The sequence below is a fragment of the Triturus cristatus genome, chromosome 2_1, assembly GCF_964204655.1.
Source record: "Triturus cristatus chromosome 2_1, aTriCri1.1, whole genome shotgun sequence".
NCBI classification, from domain to species: Eukaryota; Metazoa; Chordata; class Amphibia; order Caudata; family Salamandridae; genus Triturus; species Triturus cristatus.
This window is the reverse complement of record NC_140581.1, coordinates 979,495,434-979,514,740: the sequence shown is the minus strand read 5'-3', so window position 1 is coordinate 979,514,740 and position 19,307 is coordinate 979,495,434. Positions and strand designations below refer to the sequence as shown.

The 19,307-nt window shown below is 44.5% G+C and overlaps 1 protein-coding gene across 2 annotated transcripts in view; it reads left to right on the top strand.

The window, feature by feature from the left end:
* The window catches only part of ERMP1 (endoplasmic reticulum metallopeptidase 1), a 361,972-nt gene that overhangs the window by 270,631 nt on the left and 72,034 nt on the right, over positions 1-19,307 (top strand). The window contains exons 12-13 of one of the 2 annotated variants that reach the window (XR_014970592.1): positions 10,450-10,649; positions 13,695-13,803. Coding sequence is in view for 1 of the 2 variants with exons in the window: in XM_085634130.1 (XP_085490256.1) it covers positions 10,450-10,649; positions 13,695-13,810 (316 nt within the window). In the remaining variant the exon portion in view is untranslated. Of the gene's footprint in view, positions 1-10,449; positions 10,650-13,694; positions 13,811-19,307 lie in introns of both variants that reach the window. The other variant, XM_085634130.1, reaches the window with a different exon arrangement.

Here is a 19,307-nt window from a genome sequence, read left to right as displayed (position 1 = left end):
TGGGCTGAGATGGAAGAACCACACCAGGGACCGGCAACGTTGAGTTCCCAGGAGGCGCTTGTGGCTTTGACTGTGACAGATCAAAATTAGAGCAGGAATTGCACCTGGCCTTTATTTTGTATAGTCGGTAGTTTTATCAAGGCCGGTTAAAAAGTAGCAGAATACAGTGCTTACCCTATTGAAATGTAAACAGAGGTGAGGATATACATGAAGAACTCACTTTATTTCGAATTTGTCTAACCCAGCGGTTTAAAACCTTTTGAAATGTGTGGACCCCCATTCATTCACTACTGGAACTCAGGAAACCCCACCTAAGTGGTTTCTATGGTTTGAACCTCAATATAGCTGGCAAGTTTCCCAGGTCCATGCATGACTAGTTAGACCAGTTCTGTTTTTAGGTTGACCTTGTGCAGCCCATGTGCTGCTGCGAGGCATGCAGTATGGGAGTATGGCTGAAGCCCCGTCCACTCTCTGCCCATATTTTTAATTGGCTTGTGTTATTGTTCTTCATAAACTCTGGCTTCCAAGTCGATATTAGGCTTGTTAATCCCTCCTTGGTACCGTCTTGTCTGCATTTGTTACCTCCCATAATGACTGGACCTTTTAACTGTGTGGTTACACGGTCCGCCTCAACTTGGCTGTGAGCACTATTTTGCTTGTTTATTTAATCTACTACGCAGTCTGCTTTCACTTTAGCGGCCGTGCTTATTTAACAGCGTGGGCCACTTTCACTTTAGCTACCGCGCTTATTTATTTATTTAATTCACAGCATGACCGCTTTCACTTTAGCGGCCGCGCTACAAAAGCGCAGAGGAGATCCGTACTGGGAACTTCTTCCAGATTCGCAGAGCTCAGCAGAAGGCTTGCTGTCTGGGTTTTCTTCTCTTTTGGTTCATGGTCCTGTGTTGCTGTTGCTTGAGGAGCTGGAGTTCTGATCTTGGAGGCCAATCAAGAAGCAGTCTTTGTGTCAGGCGCTTTAAAGGTGACTTGCTTATGTAGCATTAATTTTGTATGACGATGGTTATTGGTGAAAATGTAGAAGGCAAGGAGATGTGGACAGATTTCGGAACTTGACAAAATAATACTGCGGTTCTGTGCAAGTCACTTTTCTTGCTGTGCTTTAAAATGTAATTTCGTGAAGTGTTAATTTATAAAAACTGCCTGTACTGTCCCAATATAACATGCCCATCCTCTCTCTCACTACAATGTAATTTCTTTTATCTGGTCTCAGCTGGCCCTCCCACCAATATGCTGTGCTGTTTGTTATATGTTAGCTAGCAGCAGGGTTTAGCTTGTTGCTGATGTGTGCTGTCACGTACAGATCCAGGGTTTGAATTCAACAGGACAAACGCAGCCTTTTATCCTTGTGATGCAGATAACTTTATATAGAATACCAGCAACACCTTTCATTTACAGTGTTTACCGATTGCAACAAACGTGGGACTAAGTGCTATAAATAGTTATTATGCAAAGAATCCCAAGGCAAGGTGCTAATGATGCTGCTTCAAAAGTGATCTCTGTAAATCTTTACTTTTCTCTGGAGCCAGATCTACGCGTCTTAAATAAATAAAGCAATTATTTGCAATAGGTCTCGCATTTGCGAGAGTTTAAGCCATTGGCATTGTAAATGACGATGCCTTTTATTTGTTTAAAAAACCAATACATAAATAAAAGGCATTTTCATTTACAATGCCAATTGCTCAAATTCCTGTTAATGCGAGACCTATTGCATTGCAAATGCTTGTTGTATCTAGCTTTAATACATTGCCCAGCCAGCATATTATCTTGGTTGCTCAGTCTCAACTCTCACTTATCAATTTGAGTTCTCCATTTTGCACAGTTCTTATCTATGTCTCTTCGCAACCAGTTCCATTTTCAACAATTGTTCGGTTAGTCCCTCTAGTTGTCTTCCAAAACTTTAACAGTATTTTCAGTCTAGATCAGCATGAGGAGAATTAATACCGCAGAGGAGCGTTTTTTTTCATTATATCACTATCCTCAGAGCGTTCTTGATCTTTCATTGTGACCCTTTTTATGTGTCTTAGCAAATGGTGTTTTAGATCATGTCAGCAGGGTCCTTTATTTACTCTGTAGGACAGGAAGACCTACCCACGTGGCAGTGAACCGGTGTGGTCCTCCTATGCCCTCACTCCCATAATCTGAAAGGCCACGTCAAATTTTGTGCCAGATTACAGTGGCACTTGAAGGTCCCGCGACATGAGCACATCCTCTGATCAATTCCACCAACTTGTATGCCTGTCTCTTCTGCTGGTGCCACCCAATGCTGACATCAAGCACACAGCTTCACCTATCTATAGCCTCATCAGCATCATCCAGCTATCGATGTCTGCTGGCTCACCTCAAGTCTTCCAGTGCAACTCCTTGCAATCAAGGCGCTCTGCTTGTGAAAGGAATCATGTAGCATCAGTCCCCAGGGGACACATCCAACACCGGTTATTGGACCACTCAATCTTGCAAGTACGGAGTGGGCCCTCCAAGGCATTGTGTCCCTGCCAGCCACAGACATTAGTAGGAAAGGTTCACCCGGAGTCTCGGTATAATGTGGCATTTTGGCCCCTAGATAGCGCTGCCTCCTGTTATCCCCTTTAAAATACAGTTTTGTTGACAAAAGCATCAAAATATGTTTTTAATCACTTATTTTCGTAAGCCAGATGACAGTGAACCAAGAGTGCCATATTTTGAAAGGGGAGAGGATGTAGCCTAACGGCTCGGGCGGTTGATCTCAAATCTGGGGAACCGGGTTCGAGCCTCGGCAATGACGCTCAACATCCTCTGATTCTGGGCAAATCACTTAATCTCCCTGTGCCTAACAAAGATGAATGTGTCCTTGTGTAAGCAACTGGTGCTCATGTAAAGCGCTCGGATACCCGATACCTTTGGGTCAAGTTTGCGCTATATAAAACTCCGAAAAATAAATACATGCCATGGTCAGATTCTTCTTGTGACTTACTTTTGCATGCTCGGTCCATGCTGTCATTGAACCTTTCTGAATGTGTCTTACTTTGGAGCTGTTCTTTATATCTTGTGATTGTCCAGCAGTACATCTGTGTTTACTTTAAGATTTACTGAAGAGCTAATTGCAGTATTTAGCCTCAAACTCTTCCTCTCTGGATCATTCATAACCGATATCCTTGAGGCACAGCCAACCACACTTGTCTCATTTCACCTTCCTGATGATGGCCAGGATATCTCTTGCTGAGTTGATGTGTCGACACAGACAGTCAGATGATGGGCAGAATATTGGCTGTTAGAAGTATCCGATGGTCACCGATAGACGTCCACATTTGAATGGTCCTCCGGTTACCTGCTTTATGGTATATCCATATTAGTGCCATCACTCAGGGCACTCAGCTCCTCACTATTTGAAATACTGGTTTTATACTCATAACATTAAATATATATCATATTTTAGTCAGCCGTTGTTAATGTTTGAATAGTAATAATGTAAATTGTGTTGAAATGGTTTCCTATAAACTATTGATGATGCAAGACTAATATATGAAACAATTTGAGAGTCAGAAGGGTAAAGTTAATCCTTCTTCCCTATACTGACTATTTCAAAACTTGAAGACCGAATCTACTACCAACTGATGGTTAGGTGTTTTCAGTCTTTTAATCCTTCTGGAAAAAAGTAACCCTTTAGGTTCTTATAAAAGAACCCTCACTCACCAACCTAGTCATTGGGTTCCCACCCTGGGTGCTGAATGCCCACCAGGTGGGCTTTAATGCCAGATTTACTGTGGGGCTGTTTTTTTTTTTTAAGTGTGTGATGTGCAAGTGATTTAAAATTGTCTCAAGGTCTACCACCTGATTTGGAGCTATATTTAATGGTGACCATGAGCAAGTTTAAAAACGTGAGCGATTTTTTGGGGACTTCATTGGCTCTTTTATATCCATTGTTGTGTGGTCAACATGTTTTAGCCATTTACCATGTGCACTTAAGGGTCAATATGGACTTTGTCAGGACAAATAAATTTGCAATGTGTATGCACCCTACGGCATGCGCTGCAAGGTTCTGCTGTTGAACTTGCATATCAAGGATCACCTCTTGCGACTTTACCTGTTGAGATAAAGAGATTAAAATACAAAGGAGAGAGACCGTGGCCACTATGGACTGAAAATTTCAGTGTCTGACGGGAGCTAGGTCACTTCTTTGTAGTTAGTATAAGCTCCAAGAATTTACAAAAAAAGAACCTCCCCTCTCCCTTGACAACTTGGTATTTGGAACTTATTATAACCCACTGAGAATATGCTTGCTCTGAGAAACATTGATACTGGTAGGTTGTTTTTTAGTGGAAGGTGAGTATTGTTGAATGCAGATTCTAAGAGATGTAGGAAAAGTTATAGGATGTTACTTCAAAATATCTGGTTCGAGGCAAATGAGCTGCAGATTGTACACTTAGCATAGATCGCCATCTGGTGTTGGGCCCGGATGTTTGCAGTTTGTTTTTCTTCTTGGACAGTCTTTGGAAGTCACGAGTTTGGTGACTCCTCCTTCGGTCCGTACTGCGCATGGGCTTCGGCTCCATCCTCAGATTGGTTTTTTCCGCCATCGGGCTCGGATGTGATACTTCGTGCTCCGGCTTCGAACTTCTACGGTTCCAGCCTCGACGGAAAATCCTCGTTTCTTCGAGTTTCTTCATCATCATCTTCATCTCTCGAAGCGGCACTTTCTCCATCCCGTACATCGGCACCGGCCTTCGGGCCCTCCTCGACTCCGGTCCCGGCCGATGGAAAGGACTCCGTTCAAAAAGTGCCCAAAATGTGGGTCTAAATTTCCCCACACCGACCTCCATCAGGTGTGTAACCTTTGCCTCTCTCCAGAACACGAGGCCAGAGACTGCCCCGCCTGTAAGTCTTTTCGATCGAAGAAGACCATCCGAGATCGAAGAGCTCGACGCACCATGGCGCACTCATCGTCTGCAGCTCCACCGGACATCTTCGGAGACGGCGCCGAAGCTTCGGGGCAAACACACACCGAGCAGGAGGAAGACGTCGTCAGCGCTTCCGAGGCCGACGACTCCGACGTGGAGGATGTCACACCGGCGCAGCGGATCGTGAGTACTGTGCCCCCTCCCACCCCTGCGCCCAAAACCAAAGAGACTCAGGTTACTCCCTCGCCTGCCGGCCTGGGCAAAACCAAGACCAAAGCTTCTATCACCCCACCTTCGGGCCCGGTGTCGAAGCCTCCAAAGTCTCACGGCAGCTCGGGATCCAGCCAGCCGACGCCCGGTGCCGAAAAACAGCATCCGGCACCGAAGAAAGCAATATCCAGCTCGACTCCGAAGCCACCGGTGCCGAAGCCTGGACTCTCGGTGCCGACCAAACACAAACACAAATCTGTCGGCACCGACGCTCCGGCGCCGAAAACTCCTTCGACGCCGGAAAAACCGGAGGCTCCAAAAAAGCATGGCGCACACAAACCATCGAAACCCTCGGTTCCGAAATCACCGGTGCCGACAGACGATTCGGCACCATTGGCTCTGTTTACACCAGACCCTTTACAAAAGACTCTGTCCAAAGATCCAAAGACTGGGCTATTGACTTTAATGATCAAGAAAAGACGCCTTGATACTCCGGCTCCTCCTCCTCCACCCAAAAGGAAGGACTCTGCTACTTCTCCCCTCAGAGTGCCCTCCCCACTACCGCCTCCCCTACCTCCTCCACCTCCTCCACCCCCTCCCCCTCCCAGGTCTCCGCCACCTTTACCTCACTACTCTCCGGCCCCATCCCCAGATCCGGATGACGGGAACCCGGACAATTACCCGGCGGACGCCCCAATGGATCCCACTCCACCAGGGACCCCAGACCCATGGGAGGATTACAATAACCCTGATGTACCCGATATACCTCAGGACGACCTATACCCATCCAGGCCGTCTCCTCCAGAGGACTCCTTAGGGTTTCATCATTTAGTGCAGAGAGCAGCACACTACCATGGGGTGGACATGCACAGTGAACCAGTGGAAGACGACTTCCTACTGGATACATTTGACATACAGGACAAATCCACTTCTATTTTACCCATGCTTAAGGGTGTCACCAAGCATGCTACAGAGGTGTTCAAAGACCCGGTCAGGGCCAGGGTACTGAACCCTAGAATAGAGAAGAAGTACAAGGCGGCACCCACAGACCCTGCATACATTAAGGGCCCTGCTCCCCTAGATTCCCTATTTGTCTCCACAGCTAGAAAGCGGGCTAACTCCCAATCCTCAGGAGAAGCCCCACCGCCAGACAAGGAATCTAAACTTCTAGACGCGTCTGGTAAACGCACCGCCTCCCAAGCTGCAAACATGTGGCGCATTGCAAACACACAAGCACTGCTTGCGCGCTATGACAGAGCACACTATGACGAATTAGAGGCTCTTATGCAGCACCTTCCAGAAAAACACAAGCGCAAGGCTCATGACCTGATACAGGAGGGTAAACTAATTACAAACACCTCCATTAAATGTGCCCTCGATGCAGCAGACACCGCTTCTAGAGCCATAAATACCAGTGTCCTGCTTCGCCGTCATGCCTGGCTCAGGATCTCTGGGTTGAAACCCGAAGTCCAGGCATCCATACTCAATCACCCCTTTGACCAACAAACACTCTTTGGGCCAAAGGTGGACGAAGCGTTGGAAAAAATGAAAAAGGACACGGACACAGCAAAGTCTATGGGGGCACTCCAAACGCAAGCCTCTAAACGTTCCTTTCGACGCTCATCCTTTCGTGGCACAGGCAGAGGCTCCTCCACCGATAACGCCTCTACCTCCTACAAGTCCCCTCCTCAAAATACCTTTTCAAAGGGCAATCAAAGGGGTGGTTACAGAGGCAACAACAATAAGGGCAGGGGCAAAACCAACAACACCCGTTCTGCCACCCCACCCGCACAATGACTCCCCTCCGCTCCCCCCAGACCATCCCACTCCGGTCGGGGGCAGACTACAAGACTTTATCCACACATGGGAGTTCATAACATCGGACAAATGGGTGAGCCAAATCATTCGGTCAGGGTACTGTCTCGAGCTAACATCTACCCCACCCAATATCCCACCAAGGCACCGTCCAATGTCTCAAGAACATTCCACACTGCTCAAACAAGAGGTACTCTCACTCCTCCAAAAACACGCTATAGAGCAGGTCCCCGTCAATCAACAAAATCTAGGGGTCTACTCCCTATATTTCTTAATACCAAAGAAAGACGGGACCCTCAGACCCATTCTGGACCTCCGGCCTCTAAATGCCTACATACATTCAGACCATTTTCACATGGTCACCCTACAACAAGTCCTCCCACTCCTCTGCCAGGGAGACTTTCTCACAACCTTGGATCTGAAAGACGCATACTTTCATATTCCAATACACCCCTCTCACAGGAAATACCTCCGGTTCGTGGTGGACGGGCAACATTACCAATTCACGGTTCTCCCCTTCGGGGTCACCACCGCACCACGGGTGTTTACCAAATGCCTAGCAGTAGTAGCAGCACACCTCAGACGTCAACATATTCACGTCTTCCCTTACTTAGACGACTGGCTGATAAAAGCCGCGTCCTACGACCAATGTGTGCAACATACAAACAGCACCATCCAACTGCTCCACCAGCTAGGCTTCACGGTGAACTACCAAAAGTCCCACCTCATACCATCTCACACAAAGCAATATCTCGGGGCCACTATAGACACCTCCAAGGGTATTGCCTATCCAAACTCAGCCAGAATCACAAGCATTCAAGCCTTACGCAACACATTCCTTCCTCAACACTCTCTTCCAGCAAGAGTGTTTATGAAGCTCATAGGAATGATGGCGTCTTGCATCTTCATAGTGCCCCATGCAAGACTCCACATGCGTCCACTTCAAGAGTGCCTAGCACAACAGTGGAACCAGGCCCAGGGTCAGCTGACGGATCTGGTGTTGGTGGACGGCCGCACACATCACTCTCTGCAGTGGTGGAACACCACAAACCTTTCCAAAGGGCGGCCGTTCCTGGACCCGGTTCCTCAGGTGATTCTAACAGCGGACGCATCGCTCTCCGGCTGGGGAGCGCACCTCCTACACCTCACCATGCAAGGTCTATGGACGCCACAGCAAAAATCGCTCCACATCAACCATCTGGAGCTCTTGGCGATCTTTCTAGCCCTAAAATCTTTCCAAAAACAGATTTCGGGCAAAGCAGTCCTCATTCGCACAGACAACATGACTGCGATGTATTATATACAAAAACAGGGGGGGACACACTCTCCCCAGCTCTCCCGCTTAGCCCAGAGCATATGGAGATGGGCAATTCCCCAAAACATCTTTCTCCTGGCACAGCACGTTCCAGGCGTACAAAACACCATGGCAGATCTGCTCAGCAGACAAACGCAACAACTACACGAATGGGAACTGCATCCACAAGTTCTTCACCCATTCTTCCAACAGTGGGCGCATCCTCAGATAGACCTCTTCGCCACCCACGAAAACAAAAAATGCCCAAGCTTCGCCGCCAGATACCCACACCCATTGTCCAAGGGCAATGCGATATGGATGAACTGGTCAGGCAGATTTGCATACGCCTTTCCTCCTCTCCCACTAATTCCATTAGTGGTCAGGAAGCTACAACAGCACTCCCTCACACTCATTCTGGTAGCTCCCACGTGGGCCAGGCAGCCGTGGTACACCACGCTACTACAACTGTCAGTGGTACCACATCAAAAACTGCACCTATCCCCATGCCTCCTAACCCAGAACCATGGAGAAATCAGGCACCCGGACCCAGCTCAGCTCAACCTGGCGATCTGGCTCCTGAAATCTTAGAATTCGGATACCTTAATCTTCCCCCTGACTGCATGAACATCATCATGGAAGCCAGACGTCCTACCACTAGAGCATGCTATGCCGCAAAGTGGAAAAGATTTGTAATTTACTGCCGTAACAATACAATCAACCCTCTAGATGCATCCATACAGCACATCATATGCTATCTGCTCCATCTTCACAGGTGTAACCTGGCATATTCATCTATACGCCTACACCTAGCAGCGATCGCTGCCTATCTACAAAACAGACAGCATTTATCACTGTTCAGAGTGCCCGCTATTAAAGCCTTCATGGAAGGCCTTAAACGAGTAATTCCTCCCAGGGCACCACCTTCCCCTGTATGGAATCTAAATTTAGTTCTTACACGACTAATGGGTCCGCCCTTCGAACCAATGCACAAATGTGAGCTACAGTTTCTCACCTGGAAAACAGCTTTTCTTGTAGCTATCACTTCCCTTAGAAGGGTTGGTGAAATACAAGCGTTCACTATACAGGAACCCTTCATACAAATACACCACAGCAAGGTCATACTTCGCACAAATCCGAAGTTTCTGCCCAAGGTCATTTCCCCCTTCCATCTCAATCAATCGGTGGAATTACCTGTCTTCTTTTCGCAACCCCAATCTGTTGCGGAAAGGGCCTTACACACACTTGATGTGAAAAGGGCGTTGCTATACTACATGCAAAGAACGCAACCCTTCAGGAAGACTAAACAATTGTTCGTTTCCTTCTCTCCACCACATAAAGGCAACCCCATTTCTAAATCAGGGATAGCTAGGTGGATTGTAAAGTGCATACAAATTTGCTATCAAAAGGCAAAGAGAACATTATCTGTTCCGCCTAAAGCCCACTCTACAAGAAAGTTAGGGGCTTCTATGGCTTTTCTAGGGAATATACCCTTAGATGACATCTGCAAAGCAGCCACATGGTCTACACCGCACACCTTCACAAAACATTACTGTGTAGATGTGCACTCCAAGCAGCAAGCTAGGGTGGGCCAGGCTGTACTAAAGACACTTTTTCAAACAGCTGCAACGGATACCGGTGGTCGCCGCTAAGGTTGGGTACTGCTATATAATCTATGCTAAGTGTACAATCTGCAGCTCATATGCCTCGAACGGAATATGCTACTTACCAGTATGCATCTGTTCTTGGCATGTAGAGCTGCAGAGTTGTACACGCCCACCCACCTCCCCGGCTACCTGTATCCGTTCCAGTACATCTTATTTAGATACAACACACATGGGTTTCTCACTGTTATTACTACGCTCCATCATTTCCCTGTTGGCGAAAAACAATCTGAGGATGGAGCCGAAGCCCATGCGCAGTACGGACCGAAGGAGGAGTCACCAAACTCGTGACTTCCAAAGACTGTCCAAGAAGAAAAACAAACTGCAAACATCCGGGCCCAACACCAGATGGCGATCTATGCTAAGTGTACAACTCTGCAGCTCTACATGCCAAGAACAGATGCATACTGGTAAGTAGCATATTCCTTATGATGGGTGGACAGTATCACAAGTAATAGTACAGTCCTAACACCCCTCATTAATTAAGCCAATAAAAATCATGAGGAAATTAATATCCTTTCTTGTCCTGTGAAAGCTATTCTAATTGTTTTTTTCTTTGTTTGTTTTTTTAAAGCATACAACAAGAACATTCCATGGCTTGAATGGAACTGTCTTAAAAAAGGATTCTGGCATCTGGATCAATGGGTTTGACTATACTGGGATCTCTCACATTACTCCTCATCTACCTGAAGTCACAGAATCTATTCGCGCTCCTTGTGAAGATGCTCCATTTTGTGGCTTCCCATGGTATTTTCCAGTACACTTTTTGATTCGGTAGGTGTCTCTGTACTACTTGTAAAATGTATTTAAATTTGAAAGCACTCCTGTCATTAGTTCATTACAATTTGTAATGCTATTTTAGACATAAAAATATTTACCACTTTGCTTCCCAATTGGCTGTAATCCTGCACCATTCCACTCAGGTGGCTCTTAGAACTAGATATTATGCACCTCCTGTTCGTCATTGTCATGGGCATCATGAGAATACGTACCCGCCTCCTATATCTGAGCCACCCTCAGAGGTGGGGGCCTCGGGAATCCCCAGTTGATTGCTCCTCACTGAGTTTATGTAGCATGCTACGAAAGACAAATTAAGTAATCTATTTAGGCTTTTTAGCACTGTCAAAGAAGCAGAATTATGTTTAAAATGTCTCTTCTCTTGCCTGCTCTCCCCCCCCCTCCCATCTTGCCTCCTTTCTTTATACACACACCGACAGATCACACAAATGCAACAAACTCAACACACCCACTTAAATACCTACAGACTCACAAGCCGTTAGCACTTAGTGTCTGCCGGAACACACCGTTTATATAAACACTGTATAGGGAAACCCTCAGACAAAATCAAATAAGATTGTGAGAAGATTTTATGAGTTAAAAGCAGATTCGCCCATTTGCCCACATTTTGTCATGGTGATCCAAGCACATGAGGACATCCACAGAACCATTCAAACAAATCTAAATCTGCACATACAAATCCATTCAAACAACAACTACATAAAATATGTATAAATTGTAGTCCATATTTTCTCACCTGTGGCCTGGTTTTTAAAATCATAAACGGTCTAGTATTTTCCCGCAACTTTCATGATGTGTTTTACTCCCATTCAATGTTCACTTTTTTAACCTCTCTACCTCATTAGACATAAGCATAGTTTGGGTCCTATTATTGCAAATAATCACATGTAGTGCCACACCAATGACCCCCTTGTTAAATTGCTTTAGTATGTGGTCTCATTAGGATCTTGGCTTGCTTCATCCCATTATTAGTTATTTTTGATTTGTAGAAAATGTTTGTTTCCTTGGTTGTGTTGTCCTTGATACACAATTTTTGAAGCTTTTAGTATCACAAAGACACCCAGCCAGGTTTTCTCAAATTTTTACTAGTTGCTCCAGGGAAAGAATAAAATCTGTACACTGTTTAGCATTTGTCTAAATAAGATCTGGTTCAACTGCTGATATGGTGTCTGTGGATCCATGAGCTAGTGTTGTTTTTTTTTTTTTACTTCATTTAATTTAAGGTCAAATTACACGACTATGCCATAGACATGGTGTTGTCATTTACACAAAAATATAAATAAAAGATGCATTATAGTAGTTGAGCATACAAAGATCAACCGTACAAAGTGTGCATCATATCACCTCAGCGATTGTTCTACTCCTGTGCAGTTATTTTCTATCTAGCTATCATCATGCTACTCATTTTCGTCCTCCACTTCTGTCCTAGACATAGAGCCCCTGTAGTAACCCATCGTGTCTTTAGGGTGTGACTTCTTCCAAAAGCACTGTTCTCCTTTTTACACATTTACGAGATGTAGAACCCAAACTTCATGATTAGCAACCTGTTCTTCATCCACCTGAATGGCGCCTGCCTCTTAACTAGCACTAGGGACAGATTCAGGAATCCAGTTTGTATCACCTGTAAAATAGGGAATTTGCAGAGTAGTGGCTGGGAAGGAGTCCACATTAAGCGATACCCTATCATAAGTAAAACAGGTGCGCCGGGCGCCAACAGGTAAAGTAACCCTACTACATTGAATGCTCTGCCCTCCACGAACTGGTGCTGCCCCGGGGGACAGTGCTGTAAATTAATACAGAGCGGCTTTCATGCAGCCGCTCTGTGTTTCACTGTGCCTTCACTTTTAAGAGGAGAGATCGATCCCCTTGCACACAGGTGTAGTGAGTGTCTGGTGGGTCAATAGGACCTCCTTTACCCCCTCCAGAGGGCTGCCATCAGGAGGCGCAGGGGGCACACTGTCATTGCGCCTCCTGCCAGCTTCTTTGCTTCTGCGCCCATCTCTGTAATATGGTGTGGGTGCAGAGGCAAAGGGATTCCCTCATTTGCATGGGACCACACCCTCATGTAAATTAGGGAACATTCTCTGGTGATAGCTCTGGTGCTTTATGTGCGCCAGCACTATCTGTTTTACAGAAGGGGCTGCACAAGCATCTGCGCCCCCTTCCGTAATACCAAAGTATGCCAGGGGCACGCAGAGTGGGCACTAACACAGCTGGGCTCCCGGGGCACTTCCGTAGTACAGCCCCATGTCTCCGAAGTCTTCTCTCAATTGTGCCCCGATAGCTGCTACACTTAGACACACGCAAACTAGGTGGAAGAACTCTGCTGAGTAACCAGTACAACTGGAACATTTTGCTACATGCTGGATTTATATTCTTTATTAGGGATGGGATTAAGTAGGTGCTGGTCAGGAATGTGTACTGTATCATCTGGAAACTAGCATTATCCTCCCTTTTGGTTTGTTTAAAAGTGTTAACCCACTAGTCCACTTTAAGTTCCTCTCAAAATGTTATCATCCAGTTTAGTTTTAGACAATATGAGGAAGTCTGAACAGCTTTTATGTTGTACCCTAATGATGGTGGTGACAAATATCTGATTACTGAAGGCCGTTGCAGTATAATGAAGCAGGAACCACTCTCCTCTGAAAAGCATCCCACCACTTAGATAGTCCACTGCTTTACTGCCTATATTGAAGCATTACTTTGGTAGATTTACCCAAGAAGTATGGATACTGCACCTCCCACCATTTCAGGATCTCTTTCAAGACAAGTGAGGTGCACACCCTCAGTGTAGCATCTGTCCATCTTATGCTGTCAGATTTATGTTGCAACTTCCAGTTGTATTCTTTCAGCTAGAACATGGGGACTGATCTTGTTGGGATCCAACCAATGAATCACCTGCTGCATTTAGACTACAGTATAGCACATTTGAAGGTCTAACACCATAAATGTCTTGTGTTATGTGTTAAAAGCTGTATTTTTCAGGTTTTTACATTGGAAATTCTATGTTTTTTCTTTTAGAAAGAATTGGTATCTTCCTGCTCCTGAGGTACCAGTCAAAGAGCGTCCTGAATTGTTAATGCGCTCCAAAGAGAAAATGCCATGGGGTGCCACAAGATTAACATTTGAGGTAAAAGGTAGGTGCCTTATTTTAATTTTGTCAATAAAAACTTAGTCTCATTCTTGGTATCCAACGTGGAGTGAAATACTTTTTTCTGTCACTATTGAATTATTTTCAAACACTTTGACCTCTGATTTGAACTACCAAGATTTCTATTTCCTCTTCACTAAATTTTCTCTTAAATGCAGCCTTTTATTGTTAAGCATGGGTGGTTTCTAAATTGGCCCTGGTGTCCAGATGCTAATAAAAATAAATTGTACTGTTATGAAATCAACAAGCCACCCATTTTGGAGAATGTTTTCTGCTGTTGACTGAAAATTGATGGGCATTCAGCTGGGCACTAGGATATTTCAGGTCTGTCTTCTCTTCATGCTATACATGTTTACGTATTCAACTTGTGTGAAATGAAGAAGATACTCAAGTAATGAGGATAGTGGTGTTTATAAGGAGCCACAGATCTCAGGTAAGTGACTGCTAGCACCTGACTAGAAAACAACGTCCCATTATTCAAACCCTGAAAACTCCCAGCAAGAATTCTAGAACAGTTCACCTCTCAATATTGTAGACCAAGGCCACTTAGAAATGTAGTCCATTAACACCTGGGACTTTGGGACAATGTCAAAGCCCAATTTTAACCAGGAGGACATGTCATACTTTACTGGAACGACTAGTGATGTTTTTATGGTTTGGCTTTTATCACTCAGGAAACAATTGTTATAATCACACATAGAACACTCCACAGATTTGTCGACCCCCTGGCCACCAAAATTCTCTGACCCTTTTTTTTTCATCGCTCATATTCCCAAATGCCCTTTGTGGGCCATGTCCAAGGCCCTTTCCCCCCAAGTAATTCGGCAAGTAGTTACCAAATCCGTACCCACGCTCTTCGCATCTGACCATCTACTACTCTGCCAACTCCTAAATTGAGACAAAACATTCTCATTCAAGGCAGTCTCTCCATTCCTGTTCAGAAACTGCACCACGAGACACTGCCAGCATTTGGTGCGCAGAACACACTACAACCTCATCCTCATTCACACCCTTATTTTAGGTGCTTTGTGACATTCTGGGCAGATAATCTGCAATGACATTCCTCTTACCAAGTACATACTCCACACGATAGTGGTATACCTGTAAGTGAATTTGCCATTTTAAACCCCTGGCATTGCTCTACCACCTCCTTTTGTACTGAATAAATCCACCAAAAGTTTGTGGTCCATGCGAAATACAACTGGAACACCCCAGATGAATGTCCTAAAGTGTTCGCACCCCACCACAACGTGATTGTTTCTTTCTTATTAGTTAAGTAGGTCAACTCGGACCCACCTAATGCTCTAGAAGCTAATGCGGTCACATCCTCCCTACCACCTTTTCTCTTTTGTAACAGCACAGCTCCCAGGTCCTCATTACTGGCATCAGTGATGATAATAGTGGATCATGGAAGTCAAATAGTTTTAAAGGTAGGGCACCTACAATATGTTACTTGATTTTCTCTACGTATATTAGCACTCCTCACTCGAAAACATACGTACTTCCCTTTTTAAGAATGTTCCGCAGAGGTTTAGTCTTTTGAGAAAAGTGAGGAACGAATTTTGAATATTACTTCGCTAAACCCAAGTAAGTTTTTAACTGCTGCTTATTCTTGGGACATTGGGTTTCCTCGATGGCCTTCAGAATTTTCAGTTCAATGCCCTGGCACTTCTGCGGTGTCCTAGGTAATCCACTCCAGTTTCCTCAAACATACATTTGTCAGAACTCCACGTCAAACTTCTTTCTGTCAATGCTGACAAAACATTTGTGAGCCGCTCGTCATGTTTTTACATTGCTCTCAAACAGCAGGATGTCATAGTGGAATTATAGAACCCCTTTGTGATCCTGGGATATTTATTTCATGAGCCTTTGAAAAAACTGAGGACACTGACATAAGGCCAACAAGCATGCATTTGTAACAAAATGCCCCAACAGGGGTAATAATGAAGTGAGGTGTTTAGAATCCGCTGATCGCATTATCTGGTGATAAGCCGCAGACATTAAGACTTGTAAATACAATAACCCTCCTTCAAAGTACAGAGCATCTCTTTAATATTGGGTATGGGCTTCTGGTCTACCCAAATCACGTAAAATCTTCACACACCCTCAGTTTGGTTAACTTTGTGAACCAGGACGATAGGAGACAACCATTCATAAACTTCGGTAGGTTTTATAATATCAAGATGAACAAGCTGTTGAGTTAATTCTGTAATTCACCCATCCGGCACAGCAGCACTTTGGGAACTTTGTGAACTGCAGGTTTGCCATTGTTTTTCAGCACATATTTGTGCTGAAATCCCAGCAACTTGCCTAGCTTTTTGTTAGAGTTCAGGAAAATGTTGATCCACTTTCCTTTGCAGGACACTCATAACATTTTTACACCTGACATTGAGTAAATGTGATTTAGAAGTAACCCAAATCTGAATGCTTAGGATCACAAAGTATATCCAATTCCCCTCATTCATTCCACCCTGGTAAATCTGGGCCATAAAATCCATCATGGTCGTATGTTCTCCAATTCAAGTTGCCATCAAATTCTCCTTCAACCTCAATTTTTGCCCATCCATATGCAGAAATCCTTACACTAGAAGATCTTAGTTTAAGAGGTTGGAATTTCTTGAACACCTCTAACCTTATGATCGTAAATGACGTTCCCAGAATCCGGCATTACCTCGACCATAATATCATTAAGACGCATGTTACAGGTTGGATGTTTCCTCCTAATGTTGCACTGAAAACTCATGTCAATGTTTCACTCAGTGACATTAACATTATCTTGTAACCCAAAACCTGAGTACGACATTACTAGCATCTGCACTGTTGTTATCCTCCTCTGTTAGCTATCACAGATTTGCTTGACATGCTACAAACCCTCATAAGTGACCCTTCTTGAAGCATTTAAAACACACTTGGTTAATTGTCTTGATAAAGGTGAACCATGTCTCCAGATCTGGATTGTCAGAAGAAAGCAAATGTTGTAAAGTTTTCCTGTTGGATGTTATTTGAATTAACTTGTCGCCGATAATTTCATTGGGCATGTCACGGTAATTACAGGTGAGGCGATTGTTCTCAAAGCAGAGACAAAATGGTCAGTCGATTACCCTGATTGTTTAGATTTTTGTAATAATTTGTTTGCTTCTGGTACCACATTCCTACTTGGCGAAAACCATTTAGGAAGTGTTTATATATTAGTAGCATACTCTTAAACAATATTGTGCTGGTTCCCCAGCTTCTTCCCGGTGAAAAAAGTATTATCGCTGAAATCAGTAGTTGTTTTTTAAAAAAGCCTGCCTTCTGGGCCCAAGTTGTGTACTAGTAAAACTTGTTTTCTTTTTATTAGTAAATCCGTCAACATTAAGATAAATCGTGACCGTTTTAGTGGCTGCTAATCAGCACTGATAAAAATGGTTTGGGGAAGAGATTTACCTTCCTTGAAACTAAATAGATGATGGTTATAAACTGTACTTAAGAAAATCTTATCTCTTTACTAGGTATCAATCATGATTCCACAAATTTAAAGTGGAAATGTACCCATCATTCACAAAGTATGGTGTAAAAACTCAAGTATTGCAGAGAGAATGCTTGGTAAACAACGTAATGAGCCAATGACAATGTGAATGTCACTTGACTTAATTATGGCTGTTAACAATGCAGGCAATGCAGCTATTCTAACAACCGCCTGACTTTACATTGGCAGTGAAACTGTTTAAAAATAAATTGTCCCAAGCACCGCCTGACCTCAAGATGGTGGCCTGAAGCATGAAGTGATTATTTAATTTTTTTTTAATAAACGTTTTTTTTTTTCAATTCAACTCTACACTGTCACCCACAATTGGGCTGTTAACCCCAACCAGAACAGGTAACCTCTACCCCTCACAACTCCCCTCCTTCTAGAGAAACTTCCCCTACCAGACAACGGCTCAATGGCATATACAACCAGACGGCTAGAGAGATCCCCAGCCCCTGTTACTGGGAATAATATTGAGACAAAAGTGGGCTATTTGCACTACTTTGTCTCTTGGCACCAGCTGCGTCCGGAACAGGTAAACGCCGTGGGGCGGAGCAGGGTGCAGCAGGGGGGGAAGCCGACAGACGACGCAATAGGTATTTTTTAATTTATTTAATTATACCTATTCAGTCATCTGTGGTCCCTCCCCCTGCATTTACCTGTGGCGGCCACCGCTGCTTGTCACGCTTTCTAGGCATGTCCACTTATGTCCATCGATTGCATTATCAGTCTTCTGGCCCCTTGCCAATGGGCCTATGTGGCACAGTTCTGTGCCCTCTTCTGTACTTCTCAAGTCGTCCCCGGCCTAAGGCTGCCACTAAACAGTTTTGTCAGTTCTTCCAAGATTCCCAAATTTCCTACATTTCAGAGAGCATCCCTCTGACTTCTATACAAACTCTTCCACCCTCATGCACCAGTCTAAGATATCCCGTCTGCCGAAATATAAATCCAATAGGATATAATGGAATTTATATTTCGGCGGATGGGATATCAGTCACCGTTGTGACTGAGTAACCGTCTGCCAAGATCTAAATCAGGCGATGTTAACAATGATGTCATAAATGTGTGTTTAGTGATATACAATGTGAGGGTATAAGCAGTGGATGGCGAGGGCTCAAGTACCTGTTAATTCAGTTAACCAGAACTAGTGATTTTCAGTGGGGTTTTGTAGTTTAAAATGTTGTTGAAACTATTATTGTCACTTAACTATAATGTCACGTTGGATCCACAATAGCGGGGGGGAAAACAATTTTGGCCCCTCTTGGACACTCCCCACCCGGCCTTGGGGGCAGGGTTTCACTGTTTTGGAACAGGAGACTGTTCCTCTGATTCCTAAAATGGCTGCTGCTACATCTTAGTTGATGTGGTGGCAGCCAATTAGATCCTATCTTTAAATTTGTGGGATCCACAGATGTTCTTCTGCGCAATAAATACATTTTAAACCTTAAATTTTCAAGAACTACTGAACTGATTGACACCAAATCACAAATACCACACCTTCTGCACCAAGATTTTGTGTAATTCCACTCAGGTGTTTTGGCTGTAGGTGTGTCTAATTTTCCTATGGAAAATGTCTTTGGGGAACCCCCATCCCCCCCCTTTTCTTTGTCCCTCTTGACGGATCACCCCGACAATTTCAAGGAAGGAGCTGAGGTGGATGAAGTTTTTGTTTGGAAAATTTTAGGAAGGTTCGTCAAACGGTGCTAAAGTTATTAGCAAGCAAAAAAAAACCCACACTCACTACCGTCAGTGGGGGAAAAAGACCTCTGAATCTGGTGGAAATTGTGATCTTACAGACATGGGATGATAGTAAAAGTCCATCCCAGCAGATCTCTGATCCATATCTCCTTCCAGCCTGTGCTTGCTCTGGGCCATAAACTTGAAGCAAAATATCTTAGAATAAACAACCTAGTCAATAAACCCGCTCAGTGGACAATGAAAATAAAAAAAGTCATAAAGAGACCTGCAATCCTGG